The sequence below is a fragment of the Stegostoma tigrinum genome, chromosome 15 (assembly GCF_030684315.1).
Source record: "Stegostoma tigrinum isolate sSteTig4 chromosome 15, sSteTig4.hap1, whole genome shotgun sequence".
In the NCBI taxonomy this organism is placed as follows: domain Eukaryota; kingdom Metazoa; phylum Chordata; class Chondrichthyes; order Orectolobiformes; family Stegostomatidae; genus Stegostoma; species Stegostoma tigrinum.
Window position 1 is genome coordinate 43,845,353 of NC_081368.1, and position 17,401 is coordinate 43,862,753.

The 17,401-nt window shown below is 41.7% G+C and overlaps 1 protein-coding gene across 8 annotated transcripts in view; it reads left to right on the top strand.

Moving 5' to 3' along the window:
• The window catches only part of LOC125458680 (protein Shroom4-like), a 137,918-nt gene that overhangs the window by 92,773 nt on the left and 27,744 nt on the right, over window positions 1–17,401 (top strand). For all 8 annotated transcript variants that reach the window (XM_059651444.1, XM_059651441.1, XM_059651448.1 and 5 more), the window contains 2 exons: window positions 1,217–3,034; window positions 12,946–13,458. In XM_059651444.1, the coding sequence (XP_059507427.1) occupies window positions 1,217–3,034; window positions 12,946–13,458 (2,331 nt within the window). The remainder of the gene's footprint in view (window positions 1–1,216; window positions 3,035–12,945; window positions 13,459–17,401) is intronic.

Below are 17,401 nucleotides of genomic sequence, written 5' to 3' on the forward strand. Positions count from 1 at the left end.
GTGTGTTTAAAAAAATCTCTTCTGCAAGTTCCTTTGAAAAATAAATGTATAAGTAGATAGCACACACTACAGTAAGAAAACTGAAGGAAAATTAAAACCTTCTGCCCCAAAAATGGAGGTTGAGCATTCCCACATGATATGGTGCGGTCATTAAGAGCTGTACTGTTCAACAGATACACCAATGATGTATATACATTTGCTGTTTACTGTTTAAAAAGAAGTCTTAAGGCATTTTCTATAATTCATTCACAAAAAGTGGGCATTGCTGGCTCGGGTCAGCATTTATTGACCATCCCAAATTGCCCAGAAGGTAGTTCAGAGTAATCCACATTGCAGTGGGTCTGGAGACAATGTAGGCCAGACCAGGTAAGGATAGCGGATTTCCTTCTTTAGAGGACATTAATGAACCAGATGGAATTTGAAATTGTAATAGCGTTTTTTTCCCATTATTGAATTCAAATTTCATCATTTGCTATTATGGGATTTGAAGACACACACCGAGAACATTAACGTGGGATGCTGAATTACTCATCCAGTGCCATTAACACGCTGCCACTGCCTCCATCCCTCAGATAACCATTTTCACATAATGTGGCCTTGATCATGCTCTTGACCCAGCGATTTTGAAAGACTGGCTAGTATTCAGCAAAGGCAATGACTGCCCTAGCTATTTGTGGAAACTCTGATTTGAAAATAATCAGAGAGCTTTGGATCCTGCAACACACTGATTGGCATAACTCAATGCTAGTTGTGAGCAAATTTATTCCTTCACAGTGCTACACAGCAGTCCTATCAACAATTCTGTTTCTTCTACATGGTTAATAACAGCTTCTGGAACTAGGATTATGATTACTCTTATGTTCCCTAGCCCAGTGCCTAATTTATTAACTTGGAGCCCACTAATGCAAAAAGATAAATAAACCCAGTTTTTTTTAAAAAAAAACTATTTTTAAGACTAGACAAATGCTGCATCTCTAACCAGTGAGATCGTTAGTGGAAGTAGACAGGGCTAAGCCGTTCTTCTCTGCGCAATGTCTGCATTACAAAACCATGGGAACTAAGACAAAGCAAAATTATTTGAACTTAATTAGAATTTTTTATTCATATACGCAGAACCATACCTTCAAATTATTGTGCCAGCTCAATTCATTTGAAGCACACAATAGCTTTACAAAATTAATTAAAATTTAAAACTTGAATGTTTGGTGTGTTTCAGAGAGATGAAGAATCTGAGTATTGGTAACTTGCAAGAAATATTTCCTGAAATGAATTCAAAAGAAAGCATCAAGGATGAGCAGGACAATCCAGAACTAGAAACGTCTGCTTGGGAGAGGCCCAGCAAAGCTGCTACACTGCCAGAGAATTTCTCCGAGTACAGCCCAGCATACCCACTAAGGGAAGTGGTTGCATACACATGTTGCACAGGCCATATTAGTTGTGAATCGCTGGATACATTGAATAAGTTTGACGGGAAGTTTGCTCCACGTGATTCAGAGATGAATAGACTTGATGATTTAACCAGCAACAAACTGACAAAAAGGCCCCCGCCGCAAAGACCACCACCACCAGATTTGCAAAAATATCGATTGCAGAAACCGTCCCAGCACGAGCTGGTGGATTTGGAGGGGTGCCAGTCCCGGAAACCGTCCCAGCACGAGCTGGCGGATTTGGAGAGGTGCCAGTCCCGGAAGCTGTCCCAGCACGAGCTGGTGGATTTGGAGGGGTGCCAGTTCCGGAAACCGTCCCAGCATGAGCTGGCGGATTTGGAGAGGTGCCAGTCCCGGAAGCTGTCCCAGCATGAGCTGGCGGATTTGGAGAGGTATCAGTCCCGGAAATTGTCCCAGCACGATCTGGCGGATTTGGAGAGGTGCCAGTCGCGGAAGCTGTCCCAGCAAGAGCTGGTGGATTTGGAGGGGTGCCAGTCCCGGAAACCGTCCCAGCATGAGCTGGCGGATTTGGAGAGGTGCCAGTCCCGGAAGCTGTCCCAGCACGAGCTGGCAGATTTGGAGAGGTGCCAGTCGCGGAAGCTGTCCCAGCACGAGCTGGCGGATTTGGAGAGGTGCCAGTCGCGGAAGCTGTCCCAGCACGAGCTGGCGGATTTGGAGAGGTGCCAGTCGCGGAAGCTGTCCCAGCACGAGCTGGCGGATTTGGAGAGGTGCCAGTCGCGGAAGCTGTCCCAGCACGAGCTGGCGGATTTGGAGAGGTGCCAGTCGCGGAAGCTGTCCCAGCACGAGCTGGCGGATTTGGAGAGGTACCAGTCCCGGAAGCTGTCCCAGCACGAGCTGGCGGATTTGGAGAGGTACCAGTCCCGGAAACTGTCCCAGGATTTGGAGAGGTGCCAGTCCCAGAAACTGTCCCAGGATTTGGAGAGATGCCAGTCCCGGAAACTCTCCCAGCACGAGGTGGTGGATTTGGAGAGGTGCCAGTCCCAGAAACTAACACAACAGGAAAAAATAACAGATGTAAATAATGACCAGACCTGGAAACCATCTCAAAATCAAGTGCAAGAATTACCCAAATATCACCTTCGGAAGCTGTCTCTACATGATTTGCCAGATTTAGAAACTTACCAGACCCGGAAATTATCATTACATGATTTTCCAGATTTGGAAAAATACCAGTCCTGGAATCGGTCTCGAGATGAATTGCCAGATTTGGATAAATGTTGGTCACGGAGGGGTTGTCATTGTGAATTAGATCCTCCATTGATTTCACATCCCACATCAATTAATTGGAAAAGGCCAGAACATATTTGTGACAGAGACACATTGGGTTATTCAGACCTCTCTTCAAGACCTGGATCTGCTATGGACAATACAACATTGTATTCTCATCCATCACAATTGGGTGCGGACTACATAACGAGCCTCGAGTACAGGTTTCCAAGATCAGATTTCAATGATCCAAGATGCTTAGTATCCGTCTCAGCTGTTCCAGTTCCAGGTGAACATTTGATCCCGCCCCTATATAGCTATAAGTCACAGAGGCCAATGATGAAATTGGTAACATCCCCGGAGAGTGATACTGCACCAAGGTAATTGTATAAAAAGTAATTTGAACATTTGAGTCTCTGTTCAAAATTAGACTGGAAATTATGACTCCAAATTAGACTACAGTGGTTAATTTGTGCTCTAACGTTTTGCCTGGCAGGAGGATGAACTATATACTTATAGGCAGGACATATAACATCACATCTCTGCTACTTCTGTTCCTAAATTGATCTCGCTGAACCTGGAATGATTTAGGTTCTGCTACTGATAGTAAATGTGAAGTGGACATTTGCAAGACTATATATATCCACCATGTTCTGTTAACTTGACTTAATAATTAAAGCACGGTTCTTCACTGAGGCTTTTGCATGCAAGTTTGATTATCTGTAAGTATAAAAGGGAGAAAAAACATTTTTAATGAGAGTTTCTATCCCACTCAGGAGGCATCAGACCAATTCATGTCCAAAGACCTGCTTTGAAAACTCCGCTTGAGCTTCTAAACAAAATTGCTCCTTGGGCTCTACCCGATCTGTAGATCAGATTTTGTTAAAATTCAGCAATGACATTTTTCAATTTATGTTATTTACCAACTGATTGATATTCAGGGGAAAAAACAAAACTTCCACCCACCTTGAGTGGAAGAGGTAATATACTAAGACAGCCTTACTATTAATTGATAATAAAGTGTGGAGCTGGATGAACACAGCAGGCCAAGCAGCATCTTAGGAGCACAGAAGCTGACGTTTCGGGCCTAGACCCTTCATCAGAAAAGCACTATTCATTGTCTACCTTGGTTCAATGACAAGGGCAAAACTGAGAAATTATTTTCTATATGATCACCGTGGCACATTTGTAATACTTATTACTACCATATGGCCCTTCAGAAGGAAAAGTATTTTTCTCTTGCCTTTGAAACCCAGAATTAACTATGCCCAATTCCATTTGGCTTAAGGCTACATATTTAAAACTGAGTACGTATTTATGTTAAAAGAAATTACATTCCTTTGAGAACCTGAAAGATGTGCAAACATGGAATTTGAATCATAGAATCCCTGCAGTTTTGAAACAGGCCATTTGGCCCAACAAGTCCACATAGACTCTCTGAAGATCATCCCATCAAGACTCGCCCTCCACTCTATTCCTGTAACTGTGCATTTCCTATGACTAACCCACCTAACCTACACAACCCTGGACACTATGGGCAATTTAGCATGGCCAATCCACCTAACCAGCACGTCTTTGGATTGTGGGAGGAAACCCACGCGGACATGGGAAGAATGTGTAAACTCTACGCAGACAGTCACCTGAAGTTGGAACTGAACCCCGGTCTCTGGCACTGTGAGGCAGTAGTGCCAACCACTGAGCTACTGTACTGTCCTGTTTGACTAGGAATGAAATTAGAATGTCATCTATCTTGTTTTTGATTTCTCACTTGGGTTAGGGCTTGTTTGGCCCAGCATGTTCATGTCAAGTAACAAATATCTGATTAATCCCATTTCCAGCTCTTGGCCTGTAGCATTAGGGCTATGAATTTTTTGACTGATGTTATTTGTTGATAAAAGTAAATACTCCTAAATACTGGTTAAATGTTAAGAGAATTTCCAGCTCCCTGCTTATTCAGGCAATGAGTTCCAGACACACTCCACCTGTCAGGTGAAGACATTTTTCCTCAACTCTCCTGCTTGCCTTCTACTTCTTACCTTAAGTCTTGCTGCTGATTATTAACCCCTCTGCTAGTGGAAAATGCTTTCTGTTCATCCTTTCTATAAACCAAGTAACCTTGTAATGTCTTGATCAAGCCCCTTATCAATTTTTATAGCTTCAAGGAAAACAACCCCATCCCATCTCATCTTTCCTCAGATCCCCAAACTAGGCAGCATCCTCTTTACACCATCTGTAGTGCGATCATGTCACATCCTTCCTGCTGTGTGCTGACCAGAACTGCATGGAATGCTTCAATTGTGGCCCAACCTGCATTTTATGTGGTCCCAGGGTAATCTCCCTGCTCATCTATTCTGTGCTTTGGTTTAACAAAGGCAAATATCCTAAAAGAGAGATAGCAAGAACTACAGATGCTGGAGTCTGAGATAACACAGTGTGGAGCTGGAGGAACACAGCAGGCCAGACAGCATCAGAAGAACAGAAAGTTGATGTGTCGGGTCGGGACACTTCTTCAGAAAATGCTAGCTTAACCATCTTTTCTACCTGCCCTGCTTCCTTCAGAGACCTGCAGTACGTACGCCAAAGTTCCTCTTCTCTTTGGTACTATCTGGGAACCTACCATTCATACTTAATCTCTTGCCTTGTTAACTGTCCCAAAAGCATTACTTCTCACCTTTTCCAGATTGAATTCCAATTACCATGCCCTGCCCACCTGACCAGTTCATTGATATCCTCTTCAGTTTTTACTACTCCACAAATTTGTGTATCAACTGAAAATTTCATGTCATCTTTGACTGTCCTGTTCATACCCACTGCATTTAAGAACAATCATCAATGTGCATTACAAATCGCAAGACCTCCATACAGAGTCCTGTGGAACCCCACTGGAAATAAATAAACCTCTACCATTACATTCTGCTTTTCCGCCTCTCAGCCAATTTGGATCCAATGTTCCACATTGTTTTTGGTTCTTACTTTCTTGACCAGTCTGCCATGAGGGATCTGATCAAAGCTAAAGTCCATGTAATCCCTATGAAATATGTTACATTAATCAACACTCCCATATATCTCATCAAAAAGTTGTATCACATTTGTAAAACATGAGCTGTTCTCTTCTCTCAGTCTCCTAGGTGCACATAAATTCAATCTGTCAGAATCCTTTCTAGACTGAATAACCTGTAAAATCCTGGTCTGTCCCCTCTCTCCCTTTTTTTTCCAAATAAAATCTGCAGCCCTCCAGTCTTCTGACACCTTGCCTGTGGCCGGAAAGGTTTTGGAAACCACTGCCAGGGCTCCCCACTGCTTCTTGCTGTCTGTTCACCCAACCCCTGCAAATAAACATCCCCAATGAGGGAGTGTCTTTGTCGTGCCTATCTGGTTCAAAGTGATACCATGCTTGGCTGTGATACCTTCAACATTGGAAAGGCCTTCATGCCATACCAGTAAAATCTAGTGTATTATAATGCATTGCCAGTAACAATGAAGCCATAGTCCACCAAGAGCCAGCTTCAAGTGAGAAGAATTTTTTTTTGAAGTGTTCGCACCAACAATAATATTTCTCAGTTGAGGAGCGAATGCTGTCTGTCAGAATATGGCAGTTTTTTGTGGTTGGCAATTTGCTTGGATCTGAACAATCATTGACTGTGGAAGGACTTAGTATTTTAAAGACAACAGCTTTTGAAATATAGATTTCACTGTGACCTCTGTAAGGAGGAAAAGCCCCATTGTGTTTGCAGTGAGCTGTTTGGTTCACAGTCATTGCTTGTAAAATTTTAGCATTGTTTTAAAGAACATGCACCTCATGAGGCACAATTAAGGGCTGTTTTGTACAGACAGTTTCTGATTTAGCACGTTTGATAATAAGTCAGGAGCCTCCTTATGATTAACATGCTTAGTTTTTTCCTGTTCTAGAAGTTTCCTCTTCCCAAGGCAGTGGCTGCTGTCAGGGTGTGGTTTCACAGGTGGCAACTGCAATGTGGCACTTCACACAAATAGCCATTATTTATCCGTGTGCCTTATGCAGAGTGCTGGCATGCTATTCACGCCTGGCTGATGTAATTGTTCAATTTAATTCTGCCCATATATACATTTTAAAGCATGAGTCAGCAGTTGGTGAACTCAGCCTGGTTATTTATCCCTTGTATTTCTTCCCTTACTTCCATGAATTCTAAGGTCAATCGGCTGTGATTAGCTAAGAGCTTAATGGACAGTTTGGATCAATGCCCCACCATGTGCACTGACTTCATTCCATGAAAGCAAGACACCTGTGTTATATTGTTTCAATGATGCTGTGAAACAAGGTAGCATTTTAACAATTAGCTGTACAAAATGTGACATCTAGAGTTCCAATTGATGTGGTAGTGCCATTCATGGGGTGTTGTTCTTGAATGTAGAGATTTCAGTCAGATATGGTGACCTGCAGCTGATTCCATTTAATGTGCTTAATCGCTTTGTGTTTGTTTCAAGGCATTCTCCTCTTCATAGTGACAAAGAATGACTATTTAGACACATTTTCAGAGCAAATCCAAGGAATAGAATGTTATCTGTCAGAGTGAAGGGGACAAGTTGGGAAATGCTTACGTTATTGCTGCCAACGATCAGTTATATAAAGGAAAAAAGCAAAATGAAAATTCTCAGCTGGATTAATTCATTTGAGTTTTGTATTGGCCCAGAGGTGCGCAAGGAGATCCTGTGGAATTCCAATCATTGCAGACTCTGGAGGAATTGCCTGGGAGCTTGAGTATTCTGCTGGGCAATTCCTGGAACCCTCCAAAAGTTGTTATTTAAACCTGGAGAATTTAGAAGATTTTGATGAAATTAGATGAGTAGTTACTCAGGAAAAGTTAGTCAATTAAATACCTAGCAAATTATTCAACTGACTCTATACTTAGCTGTCATGCCTCCAACTATGCCTACTCCTGACCTGATGCCCAACCTCCCTTTACCTCACCAATGCACCTGATTCCTCTCCCAACCATGCTACACTTGGCACCTGATCCCCTTCCCGTTTCATGCCTAGCACCTAGCTGCACTCCATGTGCCACCTTCTTTTACCAAGTTCCATATCGAACACCTTTCACCCCCAACCCTTAACCAACCTCCATACCCTGCCCCTGTGACATACACCCCCATTCCCTGCTTATTACTGAATCCGCTGCACCACCCCTCACTCCTTTACACCCCTTCCCCAGCTCTGGATGGGTCTGACTCCCCTTTAACCCCAGCACATGTTCCATCCTTCCTGCTCTATACCCACTGCCACGTAGCTCCACTACTGGATATGCTCCCTATTTCCCCTACTCCACACCCAATCCCCTTTTATTCATCACCAGACCTGACATCCATTACTCCTTTTCTGGACCTGAACCACACCCGCCTCCAACATTGCCCCTGCCCTTTGGACTTTACCCTGCCTCCCCCTCAAATTGCACCTGACTCCCCTTGCCCTGCTGCTGGACATGCTTGCCCTTTACCCCAGCTCTGCACCCACCCACCACCTTACCCCATCACTGGACATGCTCTCTCTGCTTTGTATCCCAACTTCACCAGCTGACAAATCCAGACCCACCCGCCCACCACCACTGGATTCCACCACTCTGGACCTGACACCTATCCACCTGGACTGGTTTACTCCCTCCTGCGCCAATCTACTCGAAACACTGCATTGCTTACCCAATCTCTCAGAAGTATTCTTACAGATACAAAATCAGGATGTGATAATTAATGAAGCTGCTCACTTCTAATTTTTAATTTTTACTGAGAATGTTAAGATTAATTGAGACAAGGGTTGTGATTGCAGTGGAAGCTAAAATACTATAAACAATAAAATTTGGAAAATGTGAAATTTCTTTAAAATGCAGTAATTTGACATGCAAAAAAACATTAATTTGTTCTTTCAGTGACAGCGAGGTTGTTAGCAGTTATTTAAGGAATAAATAATGAAGATAGTAGGTTTAAAACTGCAATGCTTACACCTAATTCAACAAGATTTAATGTTTTCCAACGTTATTTACAGTGAGACTGAATGTAAGAATGAGAGTTCTCCGGCTGTTCATTTTTATTTATTGCGCTGTCTTTGGGGAATCATGAAATCATTGATAGCACTTGATTTCTGCTTTATTCTGCATGTGCACTGACTCCAGAAACTGCTGTTACATTGCAGAAAGTTCTGAACTCGCACACATTGTGAAATTCTCCACAGCAAAAGCAAAATGGCAGTGCACAAATAAGCATAATAAGTATGAACAAACTGTACAGAATGACATCAATGGCTATACTGGCATGGATATTGTGCATAAATGATTTACAAACGTACTGAGTATCAGCAGAAATTCTCATGATAGAATCTTTCATTAAATTTAAAGAAGACAAAGCTCAATCTGGAAGTAGGGACATAAATGTTAACAAGGGCAATTGTGAAGGTGTGAAGAGGAAGTTAGCTGTGATGGATTGGAAAAATGCATTCAAATGTTTGGAAGTTAGGCAATGGCTAGTAATTAATGAATAAATGTTTGACTTTCAAGAAATGTAATTCTTGTATAAATGGCCAAAGGAAAAAATGAGAGACATAACTAATTAAAAATACTGCCAGATCAAGGAATAAGTTTTTTTACAAATTTGCAAAAAAAAATTTGCAAGCCGGATGATGGAGAATTTTACAGTTGAGCAAAAATAGACTTATGGAAAGAGAGGAAATAGAATATTAATGTAAAATTGTAAGGAATATAAAAACAGACTGTGAGAACATGTGGGCAGCATGGTGGCTCAGTGGTTAGCATTGCTGCGTCACAGCGCCAGGGACCTGTTTCAGTTCCAGCTTCAGGTGACTGTCTGTGTGGAGTTTACACATTTTTCCCGTGTCAGCTTGGGTTTCCACTGGGTGCTGCAGTTTCCTCCCAAAGTCCAACGGTGTACAGGTTAGTGGATTGGCTGTCCTAAGTTACCCATTGTGTTCAGGGCGTTTAGGTGGATTAGCCGAGGGAAATGCAGGATTACAGGGATAGGACAGGGGCTTGGGTCCAGGTGGGATGCACTTTAGAGGGGCGGTATTGGGCCGAATGGATTATTTCCACACTGTAAGGATTCTGTGATTCTGTGAACCTCTTATAGGTGCATAAGGGGGAAAAGAGGAGTAAAGACAAAAAAGGTAGAAAAGGATAATAAAATGTGAGGCTGGATGAACACAGCAGGCCAAGCAGCATCTCGGGAGCACAAAAGCTGACGTTTCAGGCCAAGACCCTTCATCAGAGAGGGGGATGGGGAGAGGGTAGGGATGAAGGGTCTAGGCCCGAAACGTCAGCTTTTATGCTCCTGAGATGCTGCTTGGCCTGCTGTGTTCATCCAGCCTCACATTTTATTATCTTGGATTCTCCAGCATCTGGAGTTCCCATTATCAAAGGTAGAAAAGGGACAATTTATAATAGGAATTCGAGAAATGGCAAGAATCCTGAATAATTACTTTGTATCCCCTTTCACAGGGGAAGAGACAAGTTTCCATGCAATAATTGAGATCCAAGGGTCTAATGAGAAAATGGAATTGAAAGAAATTAGGGTTAGTTAAAAAAGTAATATTGATAATAACAAGGGGACTGACAGTTAAATCCCTGGGACCAAATAACCTTCATTTTAGATTGTTAAACGAGATGGCTACAGAGGTAAGGGCTGCATTGGTGATTGTCTTTTAAAACTCACTTAATTATGAAGTGGTGCCTGCAGATTGGAAGGTTAGAAATGTTCCTTCAATGTTTCAGAATGGAAGAAGAGAAAAATGGGGACGTACAGAACTGTAAGTCTGAAATCAGTGGGAAGAATACTAGAATACACAAGTGTTTACTTAAAATATAATTTGATTGGACAGATTTAAAATGGATTTATGATGGAAAAATCATGTTTGACTGTCTTTTTTGAAGATATTACTAGCAGAGTCAACAAGGTACAACTATAATCTATCGTTATAGAACTGAAGTCCCATACAAAAAGTTAGTAAACAAATGTAAAATGCATGGATTGGGGCAGTACACTAGCATGGATTGAGGATTAGTGAACACAGAGTGAGAGAGAGCGAGAGAGAGGATAGGAATAAATGAGACATTCTCAGGTTGGCAGATTGAGGTGACCAGTGGGATACCATAAGGAATAGTGTGTGGGCACCAGATGTTCACAATCTATATCAATGATTTGGGTTTGGGACTCAATTATTACATTTCCAAGTTTGCAAATGATGGAAAATGTGAGAATACAAGTTGTGATGAGGATGCAAAGAGGCTTCAAGGGATTTAGACAGACTGAGTGGGAAAGAGCAGAGAGAATATAATGTGGATAAGTGAGAGGTTGTTTTGGAAGGTGGAATTAAGGCACAGAGTATTTCAATGGTGAGAGACTGGCAAGTGTTGATCTCCAAAGGGACAAAGGTGTACTTGTTAATAAGCCACTAAACGCCAGTATTTAAGTACAGTAGCTAATTTTGGAGGAAAATCGTATGTTAGTTTTTAACCACAAAAAGAGAACAGAAGTATAAGTATTATTGCTTCATTTATATAGAACACTTAAGACTCCACCTGGAGCATTGGGTGGAGTTCTGGTCCACTTGTCTATTGAAAGAGTGCTGCACAGGTTCAACAGACTGATCGCTGCAATGGTGGGCCTGTCTTATAAGAAGAGCTTGAGAAGCCAGGGCCCGTGTTCTGTACTGTTGAGGTAGATGAGCAGCCGTGATCTAGAATTGTGGACCAGGCTCGAGGGCTCCTGTTCCCATATTTCAATGTCTTCCATGCCCCAGTTGATTTCTGTTGCTGTCTCAGGCACCGATACCCATACTGAGTCCTGGGGGACAATGTGTGAGATAATATTAGCTAGCTATTCTCCTCAGAGCAGATAAGCTGAAGAAAGTGACGTGAGGATAAGTAAAGATGCACAGCAAGTGATTTTGAGCTGGAATGCACTGTGAGCGATGTTAGTGAAAGCAAAAGTAATAACCTTCAAAAGACAACTTGTTAAAAACTTGACAAAAATATTTAAGCTATGGAGAAAGAGGAGTGAAATTCATTTGATAACTCCTTCCAAGATTTGCAAGCAGAACGGTCTTCTGTGCTATCCTTTGTGATGTTTGCTGACTTTTATGGGAAATATTCTGCTTGCCCCTACTTCTCACCATCCTACAGAAAAGCTAAACAAAACCATTCAGTTTTGAGGAGATGAGAATTGGACTTTTCCTCAGTGATTAGAAGATTTCATCATTATTGTTTCATTAGTATTATTTCACACCTTTTAGTCCATTGGGTTGATAGAACCAGCTTCTAGCCTCTTCCACATGCCAACCATACCATGACATGTACAGCATAATTGATTGACTTGACAATAGACTCAATTGCTTCTTTTTATTTAAGTGGCCAACAGTCTGCCTGTTTTATAGGGACTAAGCTTGTGGGTAGTTGGCTGGCTACTTGGTTTATTTTATGTGCATTATTCCCTGGCTTCTTTTGAAAGTACCTGAGTTAGGGGTTGTAAAATCCAGCCCAGTGCTTCACTCAGCATTGACATCTTCCAACAATAGTTACTGAACTATGCTTAGGAGCAGGAATTCTTGCTAGACTTCTTCCCTCCCCCATTCCAACCCCTTCTTTCCTGTCTCAAGCCTATGCTGTAGTTCATGGACATTGGACCAATTGTAGTGCCTTAAAAATAATCTAGCTGAAATTAAACCACACTTGATACTTTCCAGTTTATTTCATTCCTGTCACTCAGGAGTCCCAAAATCCTGACTTTGAGTGTGAATTAGTGTTTGCTGTAACAGTCAATGAACCTCTGAGACTGGTGATGTCCTATTGGTGATTTTTGTGATCTCTCATGCATAGGGTTTAATCTGCCGTATCTGTTAATCTTTCAGTTGAATGCTTGCAATTTAGTTGAAACATGCCAATAAGCAATGAGATGCTGATGATTTAATGTTATTATTGCTAGACTATTAATCCAGAGACCCAGCTAATCTGCAATTAGTAGAATTTGAATTCAATAAAAATCTGTAATTAAGAGTTTAATAATAACCATGAAATCATTGCCAATCGACAGAAAAACCCATCTAGATCACTAATGCGCTTTTAGGGAAGGAAACTGACATCCTTACTTGGTCTGGAGTACACATGACTCCAGACCCACAGCAATGTGGTTGACACTTAATGGCAATTAGGATTAGTTATGAATGCTGGCCTGACCAGTGACACCCACATCCAGTGAATAAATTTTTAAAGAGCCGTCACTAATATGTATCATCATCTATTTATCTCTCTTTCCTCAGAACTCAAAAATTCATATCTCCAATGGGGGAGATGATATCCAGAGGTGGTAGAAACTGGCCCTTTAAAGGCCTGTATTTCCCATACAACATGCCGTTTTCAAAGAATGAAATGGATCTGGGCTGTCAGAGATGTGGAGAGTCATATTTCGGTGTTGTCAACAGACAAGATGAGAGGTGGGAAGATTCTGAGATTTACATAAAACCTATCACCACACCACTAAGCAACGCCATTAAAAGTCCTTCTCGGGAACCCAGTGAGGCAATTGAGACTGTGAGATGCAGTTCAAGTGCGCAGAGCAGACCATCTGCCGAGCTAACTTCAGAGGAGCTGGTGCGGGACATTGCAGAAAAAGACCGATCTCTGGCAGACATTCTGGATCCAAACTCGAAGATGAAGAGTGCTGTAGATTTGATAGGTGGAATCTTCCCAGAAAGCAAAGAGCAACTGTCACGGGCACACGAGCACAAGAAACGGAATCGACCACAGCTGTGTCTGAATGTTGACCAGGAGAAGTAAGTCTGTTTTCTTGCAACTTTTCATTTGTTATTTCCCTTATTAAAATCCAGATCCAAGTCCTAATCAGTGCTGAGGTTATTGTTCCCCCTCCAGGCAATAAAGAAGTGAGGGGCAAAAAAGACCCATACACAGCTTCCATTCCTGCTTAATGTCCATTGAGCCAGATAAGTCAACATGTGTTTATAGATGTTGGTTAAGAATACATTTGGGTTGGACTGTGATCCTTCTCCCATGATAAAATAAGCATGTGCCAAAGATCTAGCCACTCTAGCAAGATACCAGAGAGATGTAAGCACCACACTTTAGCAAAAGGCTGGTAAAATTGATCTGGCAGTGTTGGTGTTCAGATGATGCATCCACTTGGCTTCTCTGTCATATTTGTGTCTAAGTTTGAACATAATTATGGGCGGCTTTTCAATGCAAATTTTATTTAAGTACAGATACATTCCACATGGTGTGTCTTTAATCCAGTCCCATATGCAGACTCCGGCTGTGAAAAAATGATCCATACCATACGAATGGGTGACATATGGTTAAACAGATGGAAGCAGTTAACAATTAAACTTGCGGTTCCTTGAACACTTGTATATCTATTAACCACTGGAAGGGTCATCCTTTATTCTCAAAGAACTCAAATGAGGGTAGGGCAGAGGATGTTGTCTATATGGACTTTAGTAAGGCTTTTGACAAGGTCCCACATGGCAGGCTAATAACGAAGTATAGGCCGAACGGATGTGAATATACAAGGCATGATTAGTAAGTTTGCAGATGACACAAAATTAGCAGGTAACATTGATAGCGAGGAAGATTATCAAAAATTAGAGAAGGATCTTGATCAGACGAGGATTGGTAAATGCAGTTCAAAACAGTTAAGTGAGAGGTGTTGCACTTTGGAAAGTTAACCAAGGTAGGCCTTGTACACTAAATGCTAATGTCCTGAGGAGTGTTGTGGATCTAGGAGTACAAATATATAGTTTGTTGAAAGCTGCGTCACAGGTGGACAGGGTATTAAAGAAGGCTTTTGACCTTCATCGGTTGAGGCACTGATTATAGGAGTTGGGATTTTATGTTACAGTTGGATAAGTCGTTGGTGAGGCCACACTCTGAATATTGTGTACGGTTTTGGTCATCCTGTTATAGGAAAGACGTAGTTAAACTGGAAAGTGTGCAAAGAAGATTTACGAGTATGTTGCCAGGACTAGTAGGCCAGAGTTATAGGGATAGGTTGCCCATGGTAGGAATTTATTCCTTGGAACGTAGGAGAATGAGAGGTGACCTTATTGGGGTGTATAAAACTGAGGGGCATAGAAAAGAGAATGCAATTGGTATTTTTCCCAGGGATAGGGAATTGAAAACTAGAGGACGTAGGTTTAAGGTAAGGGGGGGGTGGTGGGGGGGGGCTAGATTTAAGAAAGACCTGAGGGGCAACTTCTTCACGCAGAGAGTGGTCCGTATATGGAATGGGCTGCTAGAGAAAGTGGTTGAGGCAGGTTCAACAGCAACATTTTAAAAAACATATGAATGGGTACCCGGCTGGGAAGGGTTTAGAGGGATGTGGACCAAGGCCTGTGTCCATGCTGTATTACTCTATGACTCTAAGTGCTCATTGTTCCCCACTGCTACCATTGCTTCCAGACACTGACTGGATTGCATATTGTCATTATATAAATTATATTGTGTTTCTTTCACTGGGTCAAAAGCTTGGAACTTCCTTCCGAAAAGCACCGGGGGTTATCTATAGTTATGTGGGCTGCAACAGTTTTTGGAAGCAACTCACTTTTCAAAGACAATTAGGGATGGTGGACAAATGTTGGTCCAGAAAATGTGGTCACATCTGTAAAAGATTAAACAAAAACCTCCCACACTTATCATTAAGGAATGACCATAAATCACTTAACTTGACAAATAAATTGAAATCTGACCAGCTTACATTGTATCTCTAAAATTTGTGGTTACTTTGCTTCTTTGTCCAACAGTTCCAGTCAACAATGAGGTCTGAGGAGCATTTGTACTACTGAGATTAATCGTATTTGCACTCCACAGGCTGCAATATTTATAAAAAGAACAGAAAACATAACTAGATTATGGTTAAGAGGAATTTGTCCTGTTTATTAGATTTAGTGCAGTGTAAGTACTTAGAGCAGGGATGTTGATCTCCATCTGGCAACTGACTTTTGGTAAACAGCTTCTTTGGCAGGATGATTAGGAAATGAGTCCCACTCCTAAATTTCAGTCAATGCCATTTGGAACCAATCGACAAGAGGTGAATAAAAATTGGCTAGACTAGGTATTGACCAGATTTTCCATGTACTTCAGAAAAAATAACACAGCTCAAATAGTGATAACACAATGTGGAGCTGGAGGAACACAGCAAGCCTGGCAGCATCAGGGGAACAGGAAGGTTGCCGTTTCAGGTCGGGACCCTTCTTCAGAAGTGGGCCCATTACACCTGCCTAACTTATCTGGAAAAGCCACAAACTGAAATAAATAAGAATCAATTTGGCAAACCTTTCAACAATAATATCCATGTTAGACCTCCTCTATCAACTCAAATCTCAAAAGTAGCACAGTTGACCCTGTCGGGAAGCTATGGGTTCATCTACTTCAAGACTTGGATACAAATTTCTGGGCTGACCCTCCAATCCAGCACTGAAGGAATTCAGTACTCATGGGGGTGCCGTCTTTCAGAACAAAACAATAAACTAAGGCCTGGTTTGCTTCCTCAAATGAATCTATAAATCCCCTGGCACTATTTTGGAAGAAGAGCAAGGGGGGAGATGCTCCAAGTTGTATGTCATATTTCTCCCTCAAATAAAACCACAAACTAGTTATCCAATAATTGTAATGCTGTTTGTGAGACCTCATTCTGTACAAACTGACTGGCCCATTTCCTACACAGTGACTGTACTTCTAATGAACCTCTTATGAAGTGTTTTGAGGCATCTAGTGGTCATGAAAGGTCCCATACATGAATGCAAATCTTTTTTTTCCCACATGTAATTTTTCAATTTGTGAGGCCCTGTGAATTTTTGGAATGCCTTTTATGAACTTGTAAAAGGATAGCCCAGGGATTCCTGCCTCACTACTCTTTTAACGCAGAGTCGCTTTATTTTTGACTAGCTGTGAGAAGGCAAGTTCCGAACAAGGTTTGTATCTGTGTGTCTTAGCCACTGGTTGATTTGAAATCTGTTCTGAATAGCATCTTTCATCAATGTGTTGGTGTCATTATGCTCTATCCTTGCTAACTAGAGGACTATTCAAATGATTTAATTGTGCAGTGGCCTGGCACAATTCCTACTTTTGCAATCTAAAATACTAATATAAAAGTCCATTCAAGATCTGTGCTGCTGATTTCCTATAAAATATTTGTACCTGATTGCCGCTTAGTAATCTTGTCGTGGGTTCACAAAGTACAGAAAAATAATAAGCAAAGAATGCTGGCAATGTTTCAAGCACTGACTGAGGTTACACCAAGCTTAAAGGAAGATGATTTTGGAGGTCAGTCATTTCAATCCAAGGACACCACTGCAGGGATTCCTAAGAATAGTGTCTCCGGGCCAAACACCTTCAACTTCTTCAACAATTCCCTATCATTGGCATTCTACCATTGACTAGAAACAGAATTTGACCAGCCATATGAATACTGTGGATACAAGAGTAGGTCAGAAGCTTGAAATCCTACAGTGAGTAACAAATCTTCTGTCTGCCCAGAGCTCATCCATTATCTGCAAGGCACAAAACAGATGTATGATGGAATACTCTTTATTTGCCTCAAACATTGATTTCATCCATGATAGATATACCATTGAGCACTTAAACATTCATCACTGGATCTTAGTAGCAGCAGTCTCTATCATATGTAGAAATTCACAGAGCTCCTTTCACTGCACCGTCCAGACATAGGACCTCTACCAACAAGAAGAACAAGAACAGTAGATA